Genomic DNA, 25,497 nt, shown 5'->3' on the forward strand with positions numbered 1-25,497 from the left:
TTTACAGCAAAGAGTAGAGTCCATGCTAAGTGTCTTGCAGGACACCTTTAGTGGCTGATCCACAGGCATTTATATTCTTTACATTGTGATGGATTTTTAAGAAGTGTTTGCTTTGATTTTAATGCCTTATACGTTGGCAAGCCTTTTATTCATTTCTGGTCACTGAAGTCACATGTTAGCCTTACTGCTTGAACCAAAAACTGTATTTTTCATTTTTAAGAAAATACCTGAGTTAGATTTTGCACTGTATTCTTTTGGGTTCTATTTCAGTTCTTATTCTATGCTGCTGCTGTAGAGATTGCTCTAAAACATGACTCTTGTCAGACCTCTGCTGAAAAGACTTTAGTGGCTCTCTGTAACTTAGAGGATGAAAGCTAAACTCTTCAGCATGGCATGTAAGACTTCATGATCCAGCCTGCCTCCATTTCTAGAGTCACCTCCACCTTCACTCCTTCATGCTAAATTTCTATTACACTGGGGACCAAGGGATGGAAGGTGAACACTGCCTAGTCACCACCTTGAACTGGAAACCAGTAACTGTATTTTGGGTGCCTTTTTTCATTTTTAAGTGACTTGAATTAATAATGGTTATGTTTTAGATACATCACTGTATCCTTTTTTACAAAAAAGATCAGTGGAAAGGTATGAAGTTTCTTCTTTCCCCTTTTTATAAAACAGGTAAAAGAAATCCAGGAAGAGTTGGATAAATTGAGTCCACATAAAATTAAACACACTAAGAAGGTACGCTGCAATTAAATTATGATCAATTCTTATTTAAAAATCACATTTCCCAATGTTTTCTTAGTATTGTATAGGGCCCTCTGCACTAATGTTATTTTCAGTACTTATGGAAACCTGTTCGTGAGGGAGTGAGCACCTTAAATATTCTGAATATGGTTGCCTTCCAAGGAACAAGTTCTAAAAAATAGATTTTTGTTGTTGCTGCTGGTATAAGAAATTGGGAGGAGTAGGGAAAACACCGTCACTAGAAAACTTGAAACTTTACAACTCCCTTTACTATGAAAAAGTTTTCACTATAGAGAGCACTTTATACAGAAAGAAGATAGGCTATAAATATTGTTAGAAGCTAGGTGAATGTTAGGAAGTTCTGAGTGTGGAAATAATTTCTCCATCTTGTTTGTTACCAGTCATGGGCAATGTCTAGGCTGGCAGCTGCCCATCGAGGAGCCATTCGGGCCTTACACATGTTCGTCACTCAGTTTACTGACCGAGGGGAGCACCCCCTTCCTGCTCGGTGCAGGGAACTGGGCAGCCTTATTCGCCAGCTTTCACTTTGTTCTGCCAAACTGGATGCAGACCCTTCTGTTCCTGATGTGGTTATAGACATTCTGCAACAAATTGAGGTATGGAATTGATTACAGTTTTTGTTAGGGGTGTATTGCAAGTAATGCTTGCTATTACCTAGTTTCATTAGGATTTATGGAGAACACAAGACAAAGCTGTTACCTAGTGAATTAAAGCTTTGCAGAGGGCCCAAGGATCACTTCATTTTTATTTTGTTATTTTTACGTTCTAGCCTATATTATCGTATTTCACTACTTTGAAAATTGGTGACTTGAGTATAAAACATGTAACAACTTTAACCAGGTTCATTAACTAAACAGAATGTTCTATTCCCTGGCCCATGCCATTTAAGAAAAAAATGTAGAAAAGGAAACCAGTAAAACATTCTTAAATTAGAATATCAGTGTTTAATTTAGATGGATTTTAGAAAAGAAGAAACACTGAAAGATACAGTATGTGGAATCAGAGCCTCAAATCTGGTGATATAGCTAGAGACTTGTAGAAATCTCAGCTGGCATGTATTAGACAGGAATCGATAATGTTCTTAGTTTTCATTGGTGACAAAGACAACAATAGCAATATGCCATTAATTTTATAGTTCTCTGAAGTTTGCATGGTGTTACCATGTAATTATGCCATTTGAACCTTTCTGTGGCAGTATGCTTTGAAATTGGTTTTACTACTGTTGTACAGATTAAGATTTTTTTAGAAAAAGCAAAAGTAGGAGAGATGACAGTTATTTTCTTGGGAGCTAGAGATCAAATTCTATCTTCTGACTCCCATGCTAGTATTAGTTCCCCTATGCCACACATTTTCATCCGCAAATAGAAAGGTGATCTTTATGTTAGTATGGCATAGTAAGCTGTTAGCTGTAGAAGAATTCTAGATTAATGACACTCCAGTTCTGCCACCATTAACTAGGTCTTGGAGGCCTTTAAGGCCCCTTCTGCCTTCATAGGTTCATTATCAAGCAAATGTGTCTGTGATTTTCATTGGTTACATTCGTATATGTAGAACTCACAGTGAGGAATGCTGTTGTCAAATGCAGACCTCAGAATTTTAGGCAGCATATCAAGTCATGTGATGCTTTTTTAACTTATCCATAAGAAGCATTTATGGGCCGAAATAACTTCATTTAGAGTATACATCTTCGTAATCCTAGAAGGGATCTGAAGAGGCTGTCTAGGCCCTCTCCCACATTTTGAGCTTGAGTAAGAGTACCTCTAACATCAGGTTTCTTTCTTTCTTTCTTTCTTTTTTTTTGAGATGGAGTCTCACTCTATCACCCACACTGGGGTGCAGTGGTGCAATCTCAGTTCACTGTAACCTCCGCCTCCCAAGTTCCAGTGATTCTCCTGCTTCAGCCTCCCAAGTAGCTGGGATTACAGGTGCCTGCCACTGAACCTGGCTAATTTTTGTATTTTTAGTAGAGACGGGGTTTCACCATATTGGCTGACCTTGTGATTCACCTGCCTCGGCCACCCAAAGTGCTGGGATTATAGGTGTGAGCCACTGTGCCTGGCCCAACATGTTGCTTAAACAGAATGTTTATCTCCCCTACTTTTCAAAATGCAAGACGTGTTGTCTTTCCTGTTGTGACCTTACACCATTTCACAGCGCATTTTCTTACTATGTTACTATTCTCTGAACTAAACCTTCCTGACTGTGTGCAGTTGTCCTTAATCTGTATCGACCAGGTGGAGACTGGGCCCTGACTTCCCAGTAATGAATGGGTGGGAACTTATTAGAGAAAATGCCATTTTTAGGAAGGTGAGACACAGATCTTCTACTCTTGTTGTGTTGGACAAGTGACCAAAGCCACTGGACCTACTAAGTGTCCTTTAGTTCATGAAAATGTATGTTAAATATAGGATGTTTGCCCACTTCAAAGACTATTTGAGTTTATGAGATTTTTGTTGATGATTAAAATGCTTTTGAAGCAGATAGGATAATATTCTGAAGAATATAATTTCTAAAATGATGATCCTTTAAGATTTGGATGCCTTTAAAAGTAGTCATATTCGTTATCTCTTTGCTGTTGGCTTTAGTGAGCTACACATCTGAAAGAACTCACAGATATTGTTGATACTAATTAATTAGATATCCTAAATAATGACATTTTTAAATTAAGATTTTGTTAACTGTCAGAGATAGCCATTTAATAACACATTTCTCTGGAGTCCTTACTTTCAGTTTTGTGATTAAAAGTATACTTTTGTGAGATAAACTAAAAATAATTGACTGTTTCATGGCAGGCTTTGGAGTCTCTCCTGGAAAAGAAACTGTCACCAAAAAAGATGAAAAAATGTTTCAGTGAAGTGTGGAGCAGATTTCCTATTGGTAGCCAAAAGACCTTAGAGAGATGGCCAAGTACATCACCAAGGGGCGAGAGGAGACCCTTCACAGCAAAGAACACATTTCCACAGGAAACAAGTCGCCCTCCTGTGGCAAAGAAGCTTCTTGCTGGTATGTCTCTTAAAGTTTTTATTGCAGGATATTTTATTCTTTAAAGTTATCTGGGCTATAACAGTTACTGCACTCGGGAAGGTCAGGATTTAGGACCTAGCCCACAATAGATGAACTTTAACTAGGATCAGTAAATAGCAACCAAGATGCTTCCTTAGGTTAGAGGCTGTAATATTTTATATATAGAGGAAGGTTGAGAGTAACATTTCCTTTTGCTACGTCGTAGTGTTTGGGCTACCCAAGGCAAATTCCCTTAGAGCTGGAAGCTAGAACCCTACTTTAAAAAAAAAGTTTATTTTATTTTAATGATTGATATGTGTAACACACACAGAGAAAGACACATGCATTCGAGAGAGAGATATATATTATATTTATAAATATATATATATATTTTTTTTTTCTCGGATAGTTAAATAAACGTTTGTTATTCCAAGAAGTAGAATTGTTAGGTGATACAGTATGCACATTTAAACAGATACTGCCAACTTGCCCCTTTAAAGTGGGCACACATTTATGTCTTGACTAGCAGTGACATCAGTATATATTTCCCCACATCTTCACCAAGTACATTATATAATAAAGTTTTAAAAATTTTCCAGTCTCAGTGGACAGTGGCATCTTCTTGTTTCATATTGCATTTCCTGATTCCTGGTGAAGGTTATCTTTTCTTTCACATGCACCTTAGCCATGTTATCTCCTCTTCTGTAATTTGCCTGTTCATATTCTTTATCCATCTCCCTGCTGGGTTCTAAGTATTTTGCTTATGGATGTATATGTTATGATACTACATTTTGTTGGTCTGAGGTACACATTTGAATGCTTCCGAAATCATTATTAGTTGATGATAACTTGTAGTTAATTGTAAAATTTTAACATTGTAAACATTTTAAACATTTTTAAATTCCTGTTGATGTATAAACTACTGATGTGTCTTATAATTGATGTTTTAGATTTGATGAAATATGGGGCTTGGTTACTTAACTCTTGTATTTCTCTAGCTAGATGAGATTATCTATAAATAAATATGGACAAATCCAGTAAACTGTTTTTTTTTTTTTTTTTTTTTTAAAATTAAAGTAGAACATACAAGCTGGGTGCCATGGCTCACACCTAGCACTTAGAGAGGCCAAGGCAGGTGGATTGCTTGAGCCCAGGAGTTTGAGACCAGCCTGGGCAATGTAAGTAGACCCTGTCTCTACAAAAAATGCAAAAACAGACAGGAGTAGTGGCTCACATCTGTGATCCCAGCTACTTGGAAGGCTGAGGCAGGAGGATCACTTGAGCCTAAGAGATGGAGGTTGCAGTGAGCTGAAATTGCACCACTGCACTCCAGCCTGGGTGACCGAGTGAGCCCCTGATTTAAAAAAAAAAAAAAAAAAAAAGGTAGAACGTAAAGATAGAAAAGTACACAAAATATAGATTTATAGCTCAATTAATTACCAGAAAACAAAAACGTCTCTATAACTACTATCCAAGTCAAGGAATAGAACATTACCAGCATCTAAGAAATTCCCCTTTGAATCACTCCTTCCAATCTTTATCTTCTTCATCTTCCCAGATTATTCTGATTTTTTTTTTTTTTTTTTTTAAACAGAGTCTTGCTCTGTTGCCCAGGCTGGAGTGCAGTGGTACGATCTTGGCTTACTGCATCCTCTGCCTCCCAGGTTCAAGTGGTCCTCCTGCATCAGCCTCCTGAGTAGCTGGGATTACAGGCATGTGCCACCACACCTGGCAAATTTTTGTATTTTTGTAGAGATAGGGTTTCACCATCTTGGCCAGGCTGGTCTTGAACTCCTGACCTCGAGTGATCTACCTGCTTTGGCCTCCCAAAGCGTTGGGATTATAGGCGTGAACCTCCTTGCCTGGCCTGTTATTGGCGTTTTTAACTGTTTTAGAGTTCTATATTTAATCTACTTATATTTAATGAGATTAATGACATATTTGAACTTTGTTCTACCTTATTTTGATTTTCATTTGCCAAAGTTTTTTTCTTTGTTGTAAGTTACTACATTAATCAAGATTTTATTTCATTTTTTCCTCATTGATTTGAAAGTTATATATCTATCAGTCCAGAATTCAGCTGATTTATCTCTCAATCTGCCACTCTTCTGTGGAACCTTAATAGTTTAGCATGCGACTTCTATCACAAGCGTAACTGTAAGAGACAGGACTGTTTTCCTACATACTTAAGACTCTCAGTACTTCAACTCTGACACCAAATGTGTGGATGTTTTTTGCCACACTAAACAATTATCCAGGGGACACCAACTGGGTATCCTGTAATTCAACTCAATTCTGACACCATCTACCTGGAATTGGAGTCAGATACCATTGGTTAAGTTTCAGTCCCATAAGACACCCCAACTTTAGGCACCAATCCCAAGTTTCAGGTTGTGACCTATACTTCTGATTGACAGGCTATAAAATTGGGATTCCTTTGACCCACTCCTGGGGTTTGCTAGGGTGGCTCATAGAACTTAGAGAAACACTTTACTTATGTTTACCCATTTATCATAAAGGGTATTTATAGAGGACACAGATGGAAGAGGTGTATAGGACAAAGTATAACATGTGAAAGGGGCATGGAGCTTCCATGCCCTCTTTAGGGAAGCTCCCCTCCAGGAACCTCCCCATGTTTACCATCCCGGGAGCTCTTCAAACCCTGTAGTTCAGGGATTTTTACAGAGGCTTCATCACATAGGCATGATCGATTATTAACTCAATCTCCAGCCCCTCTCCGCTACCTGGAGGATGGAGGATGGAACTGTCAATTCCAAGCTTCCAATCATTGCATGTTCTTTCTGGTCACCAGCTCCTATCCAGAAGTCCTCCAAGAGTCACCTCATTAGAGGAAAAAAAAAAGTTTCCTTAGCCAGGAAATTCCAAGGGATAAGAGCTCTGTGTCAGGCAGTGGGGTTAAAGACCAAATATTAGGAAAAAAGATGAACCTAGCACCCCTAATGCTCAGGAAATTAGAGTAGTTTTAGGAGCTCTGTGCCAGAAACTGGGCTAGAGACCAAATATATGTTTTTTATTGTATTACAACAAAAATCCAGTTAATTCATTTCCATTAGGTATTTACTTACTTTAATGGGATGTTCTCTTTCCTTCACTGGTAGGCAGGTAGAACTAATATAGTATCTTCCCTCTAATTAGGAAGGCTGCATTTGCCAGCCTTTCCCTTGAGGGTGGGTGTCAGATTTATTTGTCCTTGTATTCTCTATGCCAAGCCTAACATCTGCCATATAGTTAGGCACTTAAGTGCTTGTTGAAAGACCTGTGAAGAAGTGTAATTGAGTAAGAAAAGATTTCTGAGCAGCAAATCACAGTAACTTGAATCCTGGGTGCTAGGGAGCTCATTTTGATAGACTGGCGGAAATGGAGAGAACATTCTAGGCCTTCACACAGAGAAGTATTTGCTAAATGAGTTAGAAGATTTGAGGTGCCCATCAGCTGACTAGTGAAAAATAGAGACCAGTTTCAGAAAGAAGCTGGAAAATCTGCTGACCTAAAACTCGTTACAGGAACAAATGTAGGAAAGCTGGGAGGCAGAAGGAGAAAACTTGGACCAAGAAGTCCTAGATTCCAGTCACAGCTCTGCCAGTTTGTAAATCTGAGTTGACTTAATCTGTCTGAATCTTAATTTTTTTTTTTTTTAGACGGAGTCTTGCTCTGTCTCCCAGGCTGGAGTGCAATGGCATGATCTTGGCTCAACAACAACATCCACCTCCCAGGCTGAAGCAGTTCTCCTGCCTCAGCCTCCCAAGTAGCTGGGATTACAGGTGTGTGCCACCCTGCCCAGCAAATTTTTTGTATTTCTAGTAGAGATGGGATTTTACCATGTTGGTTAGGCTGGTCTCAAACTCCTGACCTCAGGTGATCCACCTGCCTCAGCCTTCCGAAGTGCTGAGATTATGGGTGTGAGCCACCGCACCTGGCCTGAATCTTAATTTTTTCATTTATAAAATGGGAAGGATAGTCTTTGTGTTTTGTGACTGACTTAGTTGTTGTAAGTGGTAAATTATCTAATTGCTAAATGCTGTGAAAATGTAAGGTGGCATTTTTGGTTCTTAGTAATAGCGCCAAGTTGTTAAGAAAAGGCTAGATTATGTTAGGCATATTCTAACTAAGCAAACAAATATTTGGTGGCTGTTTTAAAAGGAGTTTTTTGAGGTCATAGAGAAGTAAACTTCAGCTCTCTGGGAAATGTATTTATGGGGAACAGCTCTACAGTCCCTGACAGGGCAGAATGAATGGGCCTCGCCTGGGACCGAAAGTCGGAAGACTTGGCTTTGCTACTCCTTGGGACCTTAAGTAAAACACCTAAGATTGTGGTAATCTTCTTAGTCTTATTTTATATTTGTTATTTTTTTCTTGTCCTTATGATCTGGATTTCAGGTTACATTTTCCTGTTTCTGTTTTAGGTATCGCTCTACCCAGTTTTTCCATTCTGATTTCCTAAGGTCTCCTCTTCCCCACCCACCCCTGAAAAAATACCCTAGGAAATCACTTTACCCTATGGAAAACCCTCCGTATGCACTCTTCATTTGGGATATATGCTTGAGCCTGATTTGATCAGCTGTCCTGTGATTTACATAATAGTTGGCTGGGACAGTTTCTTTGTAGCTTCTGAACTATTCTTGCAATGGTTGATTGCATTAGTGTAACTTGTCAGCTATGAAGATGGTGGCTTCATTCCCACTATCAGCAGTGTCCTCAAACTCACTCCTGAAACCTATGCTGCATTTACATGCTGATCTATGCAAATCATAACTGGAAGGGCAGGACCTACAGTATGCAAATCACAACTGGAAAGGTATCAGGACCTACAGTCAGAGTTCCTTGGATATATATAAGCTTGGGAATTAAATAAATTACAGACCAAGGATTTAGTTTTACCATTCTTCTCTTCTGATTTATATTTCCTTGCTGTGTAACTTCTATAGCTTTGAAAAGTACCTAATTAAAGAGGATGCAGTGCCAGGAAATCTGACCCTTGACTCACTAGTAAAGTAGTCCAAATGTAGTTTTCCTTTGATTATGAAATATTTAAAATATACAGAAAGGACTAAAAAGAATAATATTGTATATCCACTACTTAGATTTAATAAATTTTAACATTTTTGCTTTCTTCAGATTTTTTTTTTTATAGAAATAAAATACAGCACAGGTTGAGTAGTATCCCTTATTTAAAATCCTTGGAATCAGAAGTGCTTTGGGTTTAAACTTTTTCTGGATTTTGGAATATTTATATTACACCTACCGATTGAGCATCCCAAATCCAAAAATTTGAAATCCAAAAGGCTCCAATGAACATTTCCTGGGAGCATTTTGTTGGCACTCCCAAGTTTCCAATTTTGGAGCATTTTGGATTTTGGATTTTTGGGATTCAGGATGCTCAACCTGTAGTCCCTCATATCCACAGGGGATACATTTCAAAGCTCCCAGTGTATACCTAACACTGAAGATTTGCCGTCATTTGGAACACATTTCTGTTCATGTCTTCCAGCCATGAGTTTAATTCCTTTTCCATCCTAACTAAGCATTTATCATGAACTGTGGCCATAATTTTTCAGCTGGAGATTTGACAACAAAACTAGCTTTGAATTTCTTTTTCCTTCTTCACAATTTCATGAATAGAAGATTCAGTCTTACTAGAATTAGTAATATCATCATATGATTTTTTTTCTCTTATTAAGTGGAGAACTTTTACTTTTTCACTTAAAGGGCACATTTTCCAGCTTCTTCAGTGTATCTGAATTGCCAGCATCACTATAGCTGCTCTTTGGGGCCATTATGAAGTCAAATAAGGGTTACTGGAACACAAGCACTGCAATACGGGACAGTTGATCTGATCACTGAGACAGCTACTAGGTGACTAGCAGGCAGAGACCGTCAACAGCGTGGATACACAGTTTAAAAGTTATGGGCTGGGTATGGTGGCTCACACTGTAATCCCAGCACTTTGGGAGGCTGAGGTGGGCAGATCATGAAGTCAGGAGTTCGAGACCAGCCTGACCGACTTGGTGAAACCCCATCTCTACTAAAAATGCAAAAGCCAGGCGTGGTGGTACACACCTATAATTCCAGCACTTTGGGAGGCTGAGGCGGGTGGATCACTTGCCATCAGGAGTTTGAGACCAGCCCGGCCAACATGGTGAAACCCCGTCTTTACTAAAAACACAGAAATTAGCCAGGTGTGTTGGTACATGCCTATAGTCCCAGCTACTTGGGAGGCTGAGACAGGAGAATTTCTTGAACCCGGGAGGCAGAGGTTGCAGTGAGCCAAGATCATGCCACTGCACAGCCTGGGCAACAGGGTGAGACTCCATCTCAAAAAAAAAAAAAAAGTGAAAAAGAATGAAACTTACGAATTGTTTATTTCTGGAATTTCCCATTGAATATTTTTGGATCCAGAGCTGCTGAAGGATAACTGAAACTGGGGAAAGAGAAATGGGATGACAGTACAGTTGAGGTCCCTTTTGTATTTTTCTCCTCATTCCATTCTCTTTCTTCCCTCACTAGAAGTTACTATTGTTATTATATTCTAGACCTGTTGTTTTCATATTTGTACTGCTTGTATGTCTGTCCATAAACCATGTATAGTATTGTTTTATGTAAATATCTTATAATATGCATGATTTTGCAGTTTGCTTACCCCCCACTTATGTTTGTAAGGTTTTCTCATGTTGATGCATGAATTCTCATTTATTAATTTTACTGCTGTATAGGTTTCTCTTATATGAATATACCATAATTTATTTTTCAGCTCTTATTGATGGACATTCTGGTTGTTCCCGGTTTTTTGCTTTTATAAACAATGATGAAGTGAATATCTGTGTTCCTGCTTCCTCTGTGCACATAAGAGAGTTCCTCTAGGCTTAGTATATACCCAGGATTGAAATGGCTTGGTTGCAGTGTATGTAACTCTTCAACTGTACTAGAGCAATCAGGTTGCTTTCCAAAGCAGCTGGGGAATTTACTGCCACGCTAATAGTCTGCGAGAATACTTGTTTTTCCACATCTTTTGGTGGATTTAAAATGACATGTCATTGTTTGAGTATTTTTTATTTTAGGTGAATTCAGTCATCTTTTCATATTTTTATTGACAATTCAGATTTTCTGTCTGAATTGCCAGTTTCTTTCCTTTGCCTATTTCTCCATTGGATTGTTTGTCTTATAGTTTTGTAGGTGTTCTTTATGTAGTCTAGATACTCATCCTATGTTGATTATATGCATTGTAGAGATCTACTTCCATACTTTGGCTTGCCTGTGGACTTTAAGGATGTCGTTTTGTCAGATGGAAGTTGTAGTTTAGTCCAATTAAGTTCAAATATGTCAGTATTGCCGGGCGCGGTGGCTCAAGCCTGTAATCCTAGCACTGTGGGAGGCCGAGGCGGGTGGATCACGAGGTCAAGAGATCGAGACCATCCTGGTCAACATGGTGAAACCCCGTCTCTACTAAAACTACAAAAAATTAGCTGGCCATGGTGGCGCGTGCCTGTAATCCCAGCTACTCAGGAGGCTGAGGCAGGAGAATTGCCTGAACCCAGGAGGCGGAGGTTGCGGTGAGCCGAGATTGTGCCATTGCACTCCAGCCTGGGTAACAAGAGGGAAACTCCGTCTCAAAAAAAAAAAAAAAAAAAAAAATATGTCAGTATTATATTTGAGCTTAAGAAAGTCTCTTCTGCCCCTGTGTCATACTAATAGTCTCCTGTATTTTATAATTAAAGCTTTAGGGTTTTCTTTCCACATTTAGGTCTTCATTCCATTTAGAATTTAAGTGTTCAATTGTGAGACAAGGATCCTGTTTTATTTTTTTCTCTATGGATACTAGTAATCTTCGCACTGTTTTTTGAACAATCCAGTTCCTACTCACTGAATTATCATGCTGCCTTTGTCACATCCATCATGTTTCATGGATTTCTGCCTGTGTTTGCATCACTCCCACACTGCCTTTAATGCTTTCTCACTAAGACTTTGTCTTTGCAAGAGTAAGATTCCTGCCTCCACCCACTCCCCACTTTGTTGGCTATTCTTCAAAATTATTTGGGCTATTGGGATTTTATACTTTGTATGAATTTTAGGATCAACTTGTTTAGATCCATGAAAAAAAATCTGTTAGAGATTTAATTGAATATGCATTTGAAATTATGGATTACTTGGGGGGCGGAGAACTAACATCATTACAGTCTGTTCATTCGTGAAAACAATGTATTTAGATTTTCTTTCATGTCCTTTACCTTTTAAATTTTTACGTAAAAGCCTTATGCTTCTTTCATTAGATTTCTTCCAACGTGCCTTATAGTTTCTGTTGTCAATGTTAATGAGATTTTTTTCTCTTATATTTTCTATTAGTTATTTTGATAATGTGGAGATAATACTGATTTTATGTGTTCATCTTCTTATGTCCAGAAACCTTGCTGACCCCTCTTCTCAGCTATAATAGTTTGTCTGTGGAGTCTCTTTGATTTTCTATGTTGTCTCATCTTCAGATAAAGACAGCTTCCTTTTCCATTGCAGGTTGAATGTCTTGTATGGAGTTCAGACTTTATTCTCTATCAAATTAGGAGCCGTTGAAGGTTTTGAGTATATAAGTGACATTTAAATATTACATTTGAGAAGAAAAATTTTGGTAGCCAGGAGACAGTGTGAAGACAAACAGGGGGTCAGTTAGGAGACACTATTATTTTAGTCACAAGATATGGCAAGCCTGACCTTGGGTAATAGCAAAAGGGAAGGAAGGACAGGAATAAATGTAAGCGCTATTTTAGAATTAGGATCAAAGGGACCAAGTAAATGAGTAAATATGAGAGCGAAGATTCAGGGAGTCAACTGTGACACCTAGGTTTCTACTTATAAACCTGAATAATATTCACAGGAGGAGGAACAATGTTCAAAATATCCGCTTCTCAGCAGGGCTAGGATAGATATTTGGAGCTTATCTGTGTATAGATAATCACTCTCAGCAATTTGATTTGAATAGCATTTTCCTTAGTTTGTTCTTCAAAAATCTCCATGTAGGTAAGTATCAGCCTGAAATGGAGCTTCCGGAGCCCCAGAGGTTGCAGAGTGAGCTTGATGTATTAGATGTGGATATCCTTCCGGAAGAAGGACCATTTATCCTAGACCAAAGTGCAAGCTTCAAAGACGAGACGTTAGCCGTGGCAAAAACAAAAGCAGTGCAAAAGAAGCCTATGACTGAGAAAGTGCCATTTAGGAAGAAAGATACTCTGGCACCAGCAAGACAGCAAGTATGAAATCATTCCTTTCTTTTGGCCCATTTATATTTATCTGATATTGTCAAGGTCATATAAGCTGGTATGTGGTGGAGCCAGTTCTCAGGCAGTTGGATGCTAGAGTCCTTGAGCCTGGCTATTTAAGTTATTTATATATTTTAACAAAAAAAAATAACAATTTTTAATATTGTTACTAGAATAGAGAATTCTTTCTATTCCTGGTTCGGTAAGATTCTAACTAATATGATACCAATAACTAATTGGGCAGGAGATTTTAAAATTTGTTTTTTTTTTTTTTTTTTTTTTTTTTTTTTTTTCTGCTTCTGATTTGGAAGTGTGAGATTTGAGGGGATTAAGATCTGGTTCCTGCCGGGGGTGGTGGCTCACACCTATCATCCCAGCACTTTGGGAAGTGAGAGGATTGCTTGAGGCCAGGAGTTTAAGATCATCCTGGGCAACATAGTGAGACCCCATCTCAACTAAAAACAAAGTTAAAAAGAAAATTAGCCAGATGTGGTAGCTAATGCCTGTAGTCCCAGCTGTTTGGGAGCCTGAGGCAGGGAGATCACTTGAGCCGAGGAGTTTAAGACTAGTGAGCTATGACTGAGCCACTGTACTCCAGCCTGGGCAACAGAGTAAGACCCTGTCTTAAAGAAGAAGAAGAAAAAAAAGTTGGTTCCTGCTAAAGATAAATATTGATCAATAATAATTACTGAATATTAAAAGGGCATCCTAGGGTGAGTGCTTTCTAATATGGCTTTGGGAGCCAGCAAGGTAAAACTTGGTTTGAAACTACGTTATATTTTAAGCTTCTGTTTAAACTTACCTATGGCCCTATCAGTGGAAAACTGGCCGAAAGACCACCTCCTAGTTGAACACCTTTATTGTATTAGTGACATTTGGTGGTCTTGCCTAAAGGCTTCTGTAGAAAATCTGTTTATTTTCAAGTGGCCTCCAAAAAAACAGAGTTAGCAGTTACCACAAGTTATTGACAGATAATGGATTAAGATCAAGTCCATTTCTTCCCAAACTTTTATGGGGATTAGGGGGCAGGGGTCATTGAGGTGTCAAGATTGAACTTGTAAGAATTCAGGTGGGTGCTCTTCTCCAGAGACAGAGCCTCATTCTCTATAGTATTTTTTAAATAGCCCAGATTCATTCTATTTAGACCTAAGGTTCAGAGAGGTTAAGAGTTTTAACTAAGAATGTTTTATACATTACTTGAGCCCAGGAGTTCAAGACCAGCCTGGGCAACACAGTGAGACCCTGGCTCTACAAAAAATAAAAAATTAGGCATGATATCACGCACCTGTGATCCCAGCTACTCAGGAGACTAAGGCAGGAGAACCGCTGGAGCCCAGGAGTTTGAGGCTGCAGTCAGTTGTGCTCATGCCACTGCACTCCAGTGTGGGCAACAGAGCGAGACCCTGTCTCTAAAAAAAAGAAAAGAAAATAGGAAAATAATTTAACAATATGTAATGAGTTTTTTGTTGTTGTTGTTGTTGTTTAATTAGGAAAAAGGTTGTAAATAAATAAAAATATATTTTATATATAGTTTATATGTTTAAAGGTGTGAGGTAGAGCCAGGGATTCCAATTCTATACACTCCACTCCCACTCCCTACCATGGTTGTTTCAATGTAATTTATACCCTCCTCCAAATTTCTACCACAGTGCTTTCTACTCAGCTTTTACTGAATGGATACATGAATAACATAGAGAACTTGGAGCTTCAGTGAGGCAGAGGTTGAAACCATAGTTTCTTTGATATTTGTTTGGCTTTATAATTCTTATTTACTCTCACAGGGACTCCACAAAGCTGAAAGAAGTAGACAAAGCCAACCTCACACTAAAAGCAGAGTGCAGCAGGCAACAGTTTCATCCAGATTAAAAATGAACCGACAGCCTGTGAAAGACTGCAAGGCACCATGGATACCCCCAAACCCCACATCCCCACCAGCATCTCCTAAATGGTATGTGAAAACTCAAGGGACTGTTTGTTTATGTGATTCTGTTTTCCTCCACATATCAAAGGTGACCTATAGCTCATAAGACGCAAATGAAGTAGCAGCCTTAATTTTTTCCATTAAGAAGAAATGCTTTTTTGGGTGAGTCATACATGAGAAGTCTTTGTCCGGAAGCTTGTTGGTTCCTTCATCTTCCTGACTGTGGTTGGAACAACTTTTCCATGGCCCACCCCAACACCCAGGACATGTGTCATTGTGTGGAAGATGATGGGCTTCGCTTCACTTGTCTCTTTGGCCAATTGATTCGAGAAACTTGAGGCCAGGGACTTTCTTTTTTATATTTGAATGTCCAGTGCTAGGTGTATAGTAGGCATTCAGTAAATCTTTGCTGAGTAAATAAATATTTTAAAATAATTCTAACTCTATATCAAGATAATTGTGAACCGTAAAACCATGTAGATGTCACCAACATTGTCTTAGCTGTGGGGAGCAGTGAGGATAATGTTGATATTACTGTCTTGTCATCCTGATTCATAGCACATGGAGAATAAGAAGCTGCCATTTCACAGGGCTAGAGAGAAGAGCAGCATCCAGTTAGGTGGAAATAATCTTTGGGGGAATTGGTTGAAGATAAAGGGGAGCTTATTTGCCATGAGACAGTAGTTCTTGAAAACGCAATGGAAAGGACCAGGAGGTGGAACAGAAAAAATAAAGAAGTAAAAAGCAGTAATGTTGGGAAGAACAAGGGAGAAGATCGGGGACTGGAGGGTTCTGTCATTGGGAGCCATCAGAAGTCAGGGTGAGTAGCCTGGTAGAAGAGAGGCCCCTAAGATTCCAAATGAATGTGAAGGAATGGCTGTGCTCATCCATCCCTTCTTGTTTTAAAGTTAAAGAAACAATGTTTAGAGAACTTAATGTCTTACTCATCTAACAGCCAGACCTCAAATCAGGTCTTCTGATTTCATAATGTGCTTTTTTTGTTTTTATTACTATATTCTGTTTTCTGTATTTTTGTATACAAGTATTAATATGGAGATGTACCTTCAGTTGGTAAGCTCATTTGAAGTTTCTATTGCAAACCAAATATACAGTGGACTGTCTTTTAGAGTACATGTGTGGTTGGCAGGGGACGGTGGGTGGGACTTCTAGGCTTATGGTGCTGTTAGGCCTTGTAAAGATAGAGTTGTCTTATACTATGGAATGTAATTAGTGATCCAAATCTATATATTGTAACAGTTTTGTTGACATTCACCCAGTGTTCTGTAATTGATCACTATTTCTCATTTAAAATCCTGATGGCTTCTTTGAAGCAAAGGAGAATTTCTCCCCTTTGGCACTGAGCCTGAGTGCTGGAGGATCTCACTCTTCTTCACATGCAGCTTCTACTTTAGGACCCCATGCTACACATCACCATTAATTTAATTCTGTCGTCTTCTCTGAGCTGGCACCTACTTGGATGAGTCACTGGACACGGAGTAAATGATGACAAAGGTGCTTTTTTACAGTGCTGCATGGCTAAAGGTGAAATCTAGCCCCAGAGATGCCACAAAAGAGTCTCTCCAGCAAGAAGATACTCAAGAGGAAAATCACTTGACAGGTGCTGTTGAGCACGAGGCAATCAGGTTTGTGCTGGTATTTTTCACATCTTTGAGAGTTAAAGAGCTCCTTTTACATAGACGTGGAAGTCAACCTTTTCTTCTCTTTTCTGTATATAAAGTTGGTTATTTAAAATGTAGGCTATTAAAAAAATAAAGTAAAATGTAGTTTATTAAACTTTTCTGTCAAACTATATAGCTTGCGGTGAGCTCCTCTATTTTTTCTTATGTCATTCATTCATAAATTATATGTGTGTCAATTGTATATCAGTTGCTAGTTTTGTATAGGACACTGTTATGAGCTCTATGGAGACTTTAAAAAGGGCAAATAGACCATAATCCCAGCCCTTGCTTATTTACAGTCAATAGAGAATATACGTAATTAGCTATAATTTAAGATAGAACAAGGTGTGTTACCTAGGAACTGAGAGAGTTTAGAAAGGGGAGAAAGTTCTTGCTGCAGAGGTCTAGGCTTCATGGATTGAGATGGAAATTAAACTACGACCTGAAGAACAGGCAGGATTTCAATATGGGAGATGAGGTGAGAACATTCCATAGGAAGGGAGCAGTGAAAACAGCTTTCTCTACATTCTTTTGGCTGAAATTATTCTTGCAATTATGGGAAAGCAAAAATGAAAGCGGTCCATTAAATAATTTGACAATATTCACGTATCCTAAACCAAAAGAATCAAAGCATTTTTACATACAACAGAGTTGTCCACAGTTAACTTTTCCCTTTTGTTTTTATTTGACTTCACTATGCCTATATGGCTCCTGGGGGTTCATTGTTGAGTCTAAACTTGAAGATACAGCAAGGGTTTTGTTTGAGTCTAATAAGAAACCCAAAGTACAAGTGATAGCTAGTTTTCTTGAGAACCTTTGAGACAGGTTCTTACTGCGTTGTACACTAACTCAGAGTACTTATGTGCATAAAAGTATTTTCACATGGAACACATTCTAGAGAGCTTTACAGGTACTGAGAGGTTTTGTTACCTACTGAGTACCTTAATAGAGCCAGGATTGGTGCTCTGCAGGGGGGTCCTGACTTCTGGTCTGTTTCTGTGATAATGACACCCTGCTGTGTTGAGGCAGAATTGGTTTGACTCTTCTGACTGTCTGCTAGGCTCGCTTGGCTTGATGCTGAAACTTCCAAAAGATTGAGGGAACTAGAAGAATTAAAGGCCAAAGAAAGTGACAGCGTGCAAAAACAGAGGTAAGTATTCGTTCCTGAGGTAGGAAAAGGTAAGCAGGACTGTTCTACATCTCTATACATTAGCAGTAAATAGAGGTTGTTTAGGTCTAGCTACCCTTCTTATATTTATTGGCTTTCTGCCTCCTTAAAAGACTGTGAAGTCACCTAAGAAGCCTGCAGGGAGCCAAGACTGGAGCTCAAGGGAGTCCTGACTCTGCTTTGAGGAGAGTTGGGGTGATTCTTGATACTGTTCTCTAGGCTTGACTGGCTTGATGCTGAAACTTCTAGAAGAGCAAAGGAACTGAATGCTCTCAAAGCTGAAGAAATGGATAGACTCCAAAAATTGAGGTATGTATTTGCTTCTTAGAAAGAATAATGGATGCTTCCCTGTTCTAATTGATCTGGATAGTCCTAACAACCAACCTGGACTGTTAAGGCCTAACTTCATTACATCAATGAATGAATACCTGCATGTCTACCTGTGTATTATACCATACTTTTTTCTAGGAAATGTTTCTTTTGTGTGGAGTTTGAAGGAGGACTGAACAAAATCTGTAATTTTGGAGTTCTGTCTGAAAGATCAGAGTCTTATGTTGATTTGTTTGGACTACCCTCAAAAGTACTTTTCTCTAGCCAGATATCAGCCCTTCTCAGATCAGAAGATTAGTATGATGCACATACATGTGCTGCTCATATGAGTCAACATATAGCTACTTTCATTTCACATGTTAGTCTGAATGCAGGCTATAGTTTTCAATAATGTGGTTCCCTTTTTCTATTCACTCCCTAAGTGTTTTCAAAGCGATAGGCACTGTAGGCATAAAGAAGCTTGTTAAAAGATTTAGTTCAGCTGCTGCTGCAATTGCCTCATTTTTCCAACTCTGATAATAATTCACTCTGTAGTCACATTAACAGAACACTTATTGAGACACCTGTGCATTCTGTCACCATTCATGATGGATTGTTTATCTCAGGTTAGAAGGGCTGTGGGTATATCATTAGAGGGCCGAGACTTTTTGTCAAGTCATACAATTTCAGAATCTTGGGATCTGAAGGATCTTTTTCCCCCAACTGATGCTTTTGGCTCCTCTCTGCTCTCTCCATCAAGGAACTGTCCAGTATATTTACACACACCCTTTGTGATGGGATAGTCACTACTGTCTGAGGGAATCCATCTCATGGTCATTTATAGCTAAGAAGGTGTGACCTTAGGCTGTGTTGAAATTTGATTCTCTGTGACTCTTACCCACTTGTCCTTTGGGCCATATAGCAAAAGCTTAATCCTCTGTGCCCCATTTATTTCTCTGTATGTTTTTACTTCAAAAATTAAACATATCATACATATAGAACATACTAAATGCACATGTACAATCCAAAATATTACAGAATGAACCTGCACATACCACCATTGTAAGCCACAAAATCAGCCATTGCCGCTACCACAGAAGTTTCCAGTGTGTCCCTCCTCGGTTGCATCCCTTTCCCCCCAGAGGCAGCCACTGTCCTGATTCTTGTGTTAATCTTTTCATTACTCTTCTTCATAAACCTGTCGTCTATGTGTGTGTCCCTAACAATATCTTGTTTAATTTTGAAAACTGAGAAACAGGCACAAATCTAGCTAAAATTGGCAAGGGCAGTGTTGATGGTGGTATCATCTGAAGACTCCTAGGGGAAGACAGGTCGAACAGAGTCTGGATCCCAGTCTGACTTGTGCTTTCATGAGAGTTTGTAGGTGCCCCACTCAGGAGGTCACTGAGCAGGGTCACGAGTGAGTCCTGGCACACATGGGGCATCCTCCATCTGGAGGGGCTGTAGGTGAGCCAGGTCCACTGGATTTCGGGAAGAAGCCTGGTCAGGAGAGGGGCTGTCTTGTAACACACTGCTTCTCAGATCTTTCTGGTGGGGATGAGATGAGTATCCTTAGCAGACAGCAGATCATGGAGGGAAGAGCAGAAACTTCATCAGCAGAAGGGCAAGACAAGCCAGGAATCTAGGCTTGGATCTCCCATTTCCCATATTGTGTTGTAATCTTCTTCAGTTTGCTTTCTTGTTTTTGATAGAACACATGCTAATTTAGCTGCTTTTTTTTTTTTTTTTTTTTAATTAGGATCAGGGTCTCACTATGTTGCCCAGGCTAATCTTGAACTCCTGGGCTCAAGTGATCCTCCCACCTTGACCTCCCAGAATGCTGGAATTAGGCATGGGCCACTGTACCCTACTTAATTTAGCTTCTTGAAAAAGGATGAATGGGAATTAAATCCTTTCACACCTTTCAAGTCTGAAAATGTCTTTATTTGCTGATAAACCTTACAAATCTCATATTTGCTGGTAGCCTTACTGGGTGTAGAAGATTATTTTTATTGGAAATTTTTAAATTAAGCTTCTTATTATGAGGTAATTATAGAGTCACACAAAAACCCAATTTCCCAAATGGTAGCCTCTTGGGAAACTACAATACAGTACTACAACCAGGATATTAACATTGGTATAGTCAAAATATAGAACATTCCCACCCCTAGAGATTCCTTCATTCTGCCCTTTTGTAGCCACACCCCTTCCTCTCCTGCCCTCATCCACTGCTTGGCTAAATGACTCCTGGCAACCACTCATCTGCTCTCCCTGTCTATAATTTTGTTATTTCAAGAGTGTTATTGTAAGCGGAATTATATAGTATATAACTTTTTGGGATTTCTTTTCTTTACATCATTCTCTGGAAATTTTATTGAGCTTATCGCATGTATCAGTAGCTCATCCTTTTTATTGCTGAGTAGTATTCCATGGCGTGGATGCAAACAAACCATAGTTTGTTTAGCCATTTACCTCTTCAAGAACATCTGAGCCTGTGGTCTCAGCTATTCAATAGGCTGAAGTGAGAGAATCCTTTGAGCCTGTGAAGTCGAGGCTGCAGTGAGCCATGATCATGCTACTGCGCTCCAGCCTGGGCAACACAGTGAGACCCCGTCAAAAAAAAAAAAAAAAAAGAACATCTGAGTTGTTTATAGTTTGGGGCTATTATTAATCCAGTTTCTATAAACAGTTGTGTACAAGTATCTGTGTGAACGTAAGTTTTCCTTTTTTTCTGGGACAAATGCCTAGAGGGCAGTTGCGGGGTTGTATGCTAGTTGTATGTTTTGTTTCCGTTTGTTCCAAACTGCCATACTGTTTGCCAGGGTGCCTCTGTCTGTTCCTACCAGCAGTGTTTGAGGGATCCCGTTGTTCTGCCTTTTTGCCAGCATGTGGTGGTGTCACTGTGCTTTCTTTCAGGCATTCTGATGGGTGTATCACGGCATCTGAACGTCTTTTCACGTGCTTGTTTGTGGCATGCAGCAGTGGGTTTTTCTGCAGTGTTTGGCTGCAGTAGGGCAGTTATTTTCTGTTTTCTGTCTTCCTAGGCTACCCCTTTCTTGGTCCTGTTGCTAGAGAGAGCAGACTTTATTTGCACTGGAGACTTCTTTTTTGTCTGTGAATGTTGGTGTTTCTGGGTTGCTGGCTTCTCTAGTACCTACTCTGGGATATATGAGGCAAAGAGAAATCCCAGAGAACTCGCTGCCCTGTCATTCTTTTGGTCCCAGTGTTCCTAGCCGATTCTTAGTTGTAATTAACAGGAAGAATAGGGGAAAGTACATTTTTTCAACCTCTTCAGAAGCAAAAATCTGAGCATTTTCAATGAGAAATCAAAATTGCTTTTTAACCTTCTCTAGAGGCTTACAGGCTCTGTTTTCTCCTCTGGGTAGCTCAAAGTCATGATGATAGGACTTACCATGGGTGCATTTTCATTCATCAGTAGACCTTTTCAATCAGGCAGTTTATTTCCTTTAGTTCTGAGAAGTTTTCTTTTCTTTTCTTTTTCTGCCTCTGTTTTCTCTATTCTCTCTTTCTGAAACTCCTGTTCTTTGCTATTGGACTTCCTTGATTGGTCCTCTGATTTTCTTACCTGTTTTTTTCCTATTTTCTTTCTTTCTTTCCCTGTCTTTCCTCTATTCTACCTCCACCCCTACCCTGCCCCAATAGGAGATTTCCTCCATCTTTAATATTTAACCCACTGAGTTTGTCATTTCTGCCAGTGTTTAAAATTTAAAAATTAAAAATGTTGAAAGCTCTATTATATTCTCCAAATATCTCTTTTTTTTTTGAGACGGAGTTTCGCTCTTGTTACCCAGGCTGGAGTGCAATGGCGCGATCTCGGCTCACCGCAACCTCCGCCTCCTGGGTTCAGGCAATTCTCCTGCCTCAGCCTCCTGAGTAGCTGGGATTACAGGCACGCGCCACCATGCCCAGCTAATTTTTTGTAGTTTCAGTAGAGACGGGGTTTCACCATGTTGACCAGGATGGTCTTGATCTCTTGACCTTGTGATCCACCCGCCTCGGCCTCCCAAAGTGCTGGGATTACAGGCTTGAGCTACCGCGCCCGGCCGCTCCAAATATCTCTTACGCAGTAGTCTCCTATCCTTGTTTCATAGATACAGTGCTATTTTGAGTATACTAACATGTTTCCCCTGCCTTTTGACCGACATAATCTTTTTCTTTCCTTCCTTAGATGTCTAGTAATCTTGGCTAGCTTATGTTTAAATGTTGGACTGATTACTGATCAAAACCTCAGTGCATACGGATTAGAATTAGTATTTTAGTTTTTTAAAATAATTGTTTCTATTGTAGTATAATTTACATACAGTAAAATGCAAAGAGCTTAAAGGTACAGTTCAGTGAATTTTGACAAGTGTATATACCTGGGTAACCAAAACCCTAATCAAGATAAATAATTTGTTCTTCAACCTAGAAAATTCCCACATGTCGTTTTTGGTCGTCCTCTACTCCCCCCGCCCTCCTCCCCCCCACCATCCCTCACAGAGGCAGCTACTTTGATTTCTTTTACTGTAAGTAGCTTTGCCTGTTCAGACTTTATATGAATAGAATTATCAAGATCTGCTCCGTTGTATCTGGCTCTTTTGCTCAAGAAATATTTGAGATTCATCCACATTGTATGTGTATCAGTACAGTTCATCCATTTTAGTGCAGAATAGTATTCCATTGTGTGAATATGCCACAGTCCGCTTTTTCATTCTCTTGTAATTGACATTTGGGTCTTCCCCTTTATTGTTAGTGTGAATAAAGTTGCTACAGACATTCTTGCGCAAGGCTTTTTTGTAGAAATATATTTCATGTCTTTTGGATAAATACCTAGGAGTATAATTTCTGGGTAATAGATTGGCAGTTGTGTAATTTTATTAAACCAGCCATATACATTTTCCAGAGTAGTAACATTTTTTTTTTTTTTTTTTTGAGATAGAGTCTCACTGTCACCCAGGCTGGACTGAAGTGGCGTGATCTCACTTCACTGCAACCTCCGCCTCCTGGGTTCATGGGATTCTCCTGCCTCAGCCTCCTGAGTAGCTGGGACTACAGGCGTGCACCACCACACATGGCTAACTTGTTATATTCTTAGTAGAGATGGGGTTTCACTGGGTTAGCCAGGATGGTCTCGATATCCTGACCTCGTGATCTCCATTCTCGCCTCCCAAAGTGCTGGGATTACAGGCAGGAGCCACCGTGTCCAGCCAGTAGTAACATTTTATACTGCCATCAGCAGTGCATGGGAGTTCATTTCTAGTTGGTTTACATTCTTGCTAACAATTGATCTTGTCAGTCTCTTAGTGATTCTGGTGAGAATGTGGGGGTGTCTCCATGTGGTTTTAATTTGTATTTCCTTGAAGACGAATGATGTTGGGCACCTTTTCTAGTGCTTATTGTGAAGTGTCTGTTCAAGTCTTTTGCCCATTAAAATTTTTTGTAAGTATTAATTTGAGTTCTTTGTATTTTCTGGACGTGAGCCTCTTGCCAGATATGTGTGTAGCAGATACTTTCTCTCAGTACCCTGACTCGCCCATGTGTCTTCGTATTGGTGTCTTTTGATAATTGAAAGTTTTAAATCCTGATTAAGACCAGTTTATCAATTTTTCTTCTCTGATTAGTCATTTTTGGGGAACTAAGAAATCATTGCCTATGTTAGGGTCTCAAGGATTTTCTCTTATGTTTTCTTTTAAGTGCTTTATAGTTTTAGCATTTATTTTTATGTCTGTGATCCATTTAGAATTAATTTTTTGTGTATGAGATGAAATACTGATCAAAATTCATTTTCTTTCATGGATATCTAGCTATTCCATCAATATCGGATGAAAGTAACATCTGGACTGTTTGTTAAGAACACTTAGGTTGGTCTTTATGTCTTTCCTTTGGCATGGGTCAGACTGCCCAGAGAAGTTTTCTGATCTTTGGCCCAGAGAGTAAGGATCAGGATGTTGCTATCCTAGGAGCCGAGTTGGGAAGAGGACTGTGAGTCTAATGACACAGCATTCAGCATGCATACCTGACCCCCACCTCTTTTGGGTATGGTACCTGCAGCCTCAGCTGTGATTGGCTGCCCCTAGTCAAAAGACCCTCACAGAGAATGAGCAACTCTCTTAGAGTTAGAAAGAGGCGGCTGTGTAGTTGTGTGAAGCAGGGAAAGGGATCTAGGAGTCTTAATTTCTCAAACATCATTTGGCTCTTGTCAATTTTTACACCACCCCCTCCCAGCTTAGCCCAGGCCTAGATGTACCTGGTACTACCAGTTGTGTGCCTGGTTAAGTCAGCAGTACAAATTGTGTGGGTTCTAGTTTTTCCCATTACTGGCATTAGAAGTCAACTTCCTCAGATCAGCTAAGTTAGTTATTATTTTGTCCTTTGTTTTCCAGCGCCTTTTTTTTCTTCCTTGTTTTTGTGGGTGTAAAGCTAACTCCCCTTGTTTCAGTGGGATTTGGAGAGGGAATAAAATTAGTTTCTTTTGTTCAGTTTACTATCCTCTTTAGCTGTTGATGGCAACCATTATTTTTTTAAAGGATACTCAGTGCCTAACACTTCAGATGTTACCTAAATCCTTGTGCATAAAGTAAGGCCCAAGGCCTCTCTGCCACATCACCTAGGAGCTTGTTGGAAATGTAGACTCTCAGGCCTTACTCAGACCAAGTAAATTGGAATCTACATTTTTAAAAGATCCCTGGGGATAGCTGGTATGGCCGTTAAGGGTTAGAGAAGCTCATGGTTTTTATAATCATTCTATTTCCCTTTACCTGGAGTGGTAAATAAATATGCAAAATAGGATATTTTATTGCCTTTGATTTTAATTTTCAATTTTATTTCTAAATAGTGTTTCTGCCACCCAGTTAGCAGACAAGGTAGAGGAGGCAGTTCTGGATCGTTTGAAGCCTCTCTTGGTCAAGGCCCAGGTAAACTAGTTCATTTCATTTCCTTGCTTTTTGGAAGTTCTAGATTTAAAGAGTTGCTACAGAGGTCTCACTGATCCTTTATAGGACCAAGTGTCTCTGTGGCAGCTGGAAGATGCCCCCAGACCACCACACACTACTAACGTGCCCTCCGTCATGGAGAAGGGATAGAGATAAAGGGACAAGGGGAAAGTCCTACATTGAGACAGTTGAGATTTCAGTTTGGGAAGCAAGTTGAGATTGTAATCCTTGTTCCTAATGAAATAGATCTGTTGGTGGAGTTAGTGTTCCGTTAACAGCTTTCACTCGAATGCTGTGTTTTTTCACCTCTGTGGTTTGGAATGATGGGCTTTATTTTTCCAAAGGAGAGAGATGTTACAATGGCTTCTGTGAACAATCCAGTACTTTCTTGAGGATGAAATTATGTATGGTATCACCAAGAGGTTGTACCATCCTCCCATAAGCAGTAAGCTCA

General features: G+C 39.4%; 1 protein-coding gene across 9 annotated transcripts in view; it reads left to right on the top strand.

Annotated features, from left to right (window-relative positions):
• Positions 1-25,497, top strand: part of KIAA0753 (KIAA0753 ortholog) — a 63,599-nt gene that overhangs the window by 16,192 nt on the left and 21,910 nt on the right. For all 9 annotated transcript variants that reach the window (XR_004269611.1, XM_032280134.1, XM_032280139.1 and 6 more), the window contains 9 exons: positions 679-741; positions 1,149-1,364; positions 3,561-3,771; positions 12,796-13,025; positions 14,816-14,982; positions 16,482-16,598; positions 17,695-17,784; positions 18,022-18,111; positions 24,947-25,025. Coding sequence is in view for 8 of the 9 variants with exons in the window: in XM_032280134.1 (XP_032136025.1) it covers positions 679-741; positions 1,149-1,364; positions 3,561-3,771; positions 12,796-13,025; positions 14,816-14,982; positions 16,482-16,598; positions 17,695-17,784; positions 18,022-18,111; positions 24,947-25,025 (1,263 nt within the window). In the remaining variant the exon portion in view is untranslated. The remainder of the gene's footprint in view (positions 1-678; positions 742-1,148; positions 1,365-3,560; positions 3,772-12,795; positions 13,026-14,815; positions 14,983-16,481; positions 16,599-17,694; positions 17,785-18,021; positions 18,112-24,946; positions 25,026-25,497) is intronic.

The sequence above is a fragment of the Sapajus apella genome, unplaced genomic scaffold, assembly GCF_009761245.1.
Source record: "Sapajus apella isolate SASKATOON/1434 unplaced genomic scaffold, GSC_monkey_1.0 scaffold12, whole genome shotgun sequence".
NCBI lineage: Eukaryota > Metazoa > Chordata > Mammalia > Primates > Cebidae > Sapajus > Sapajus apella.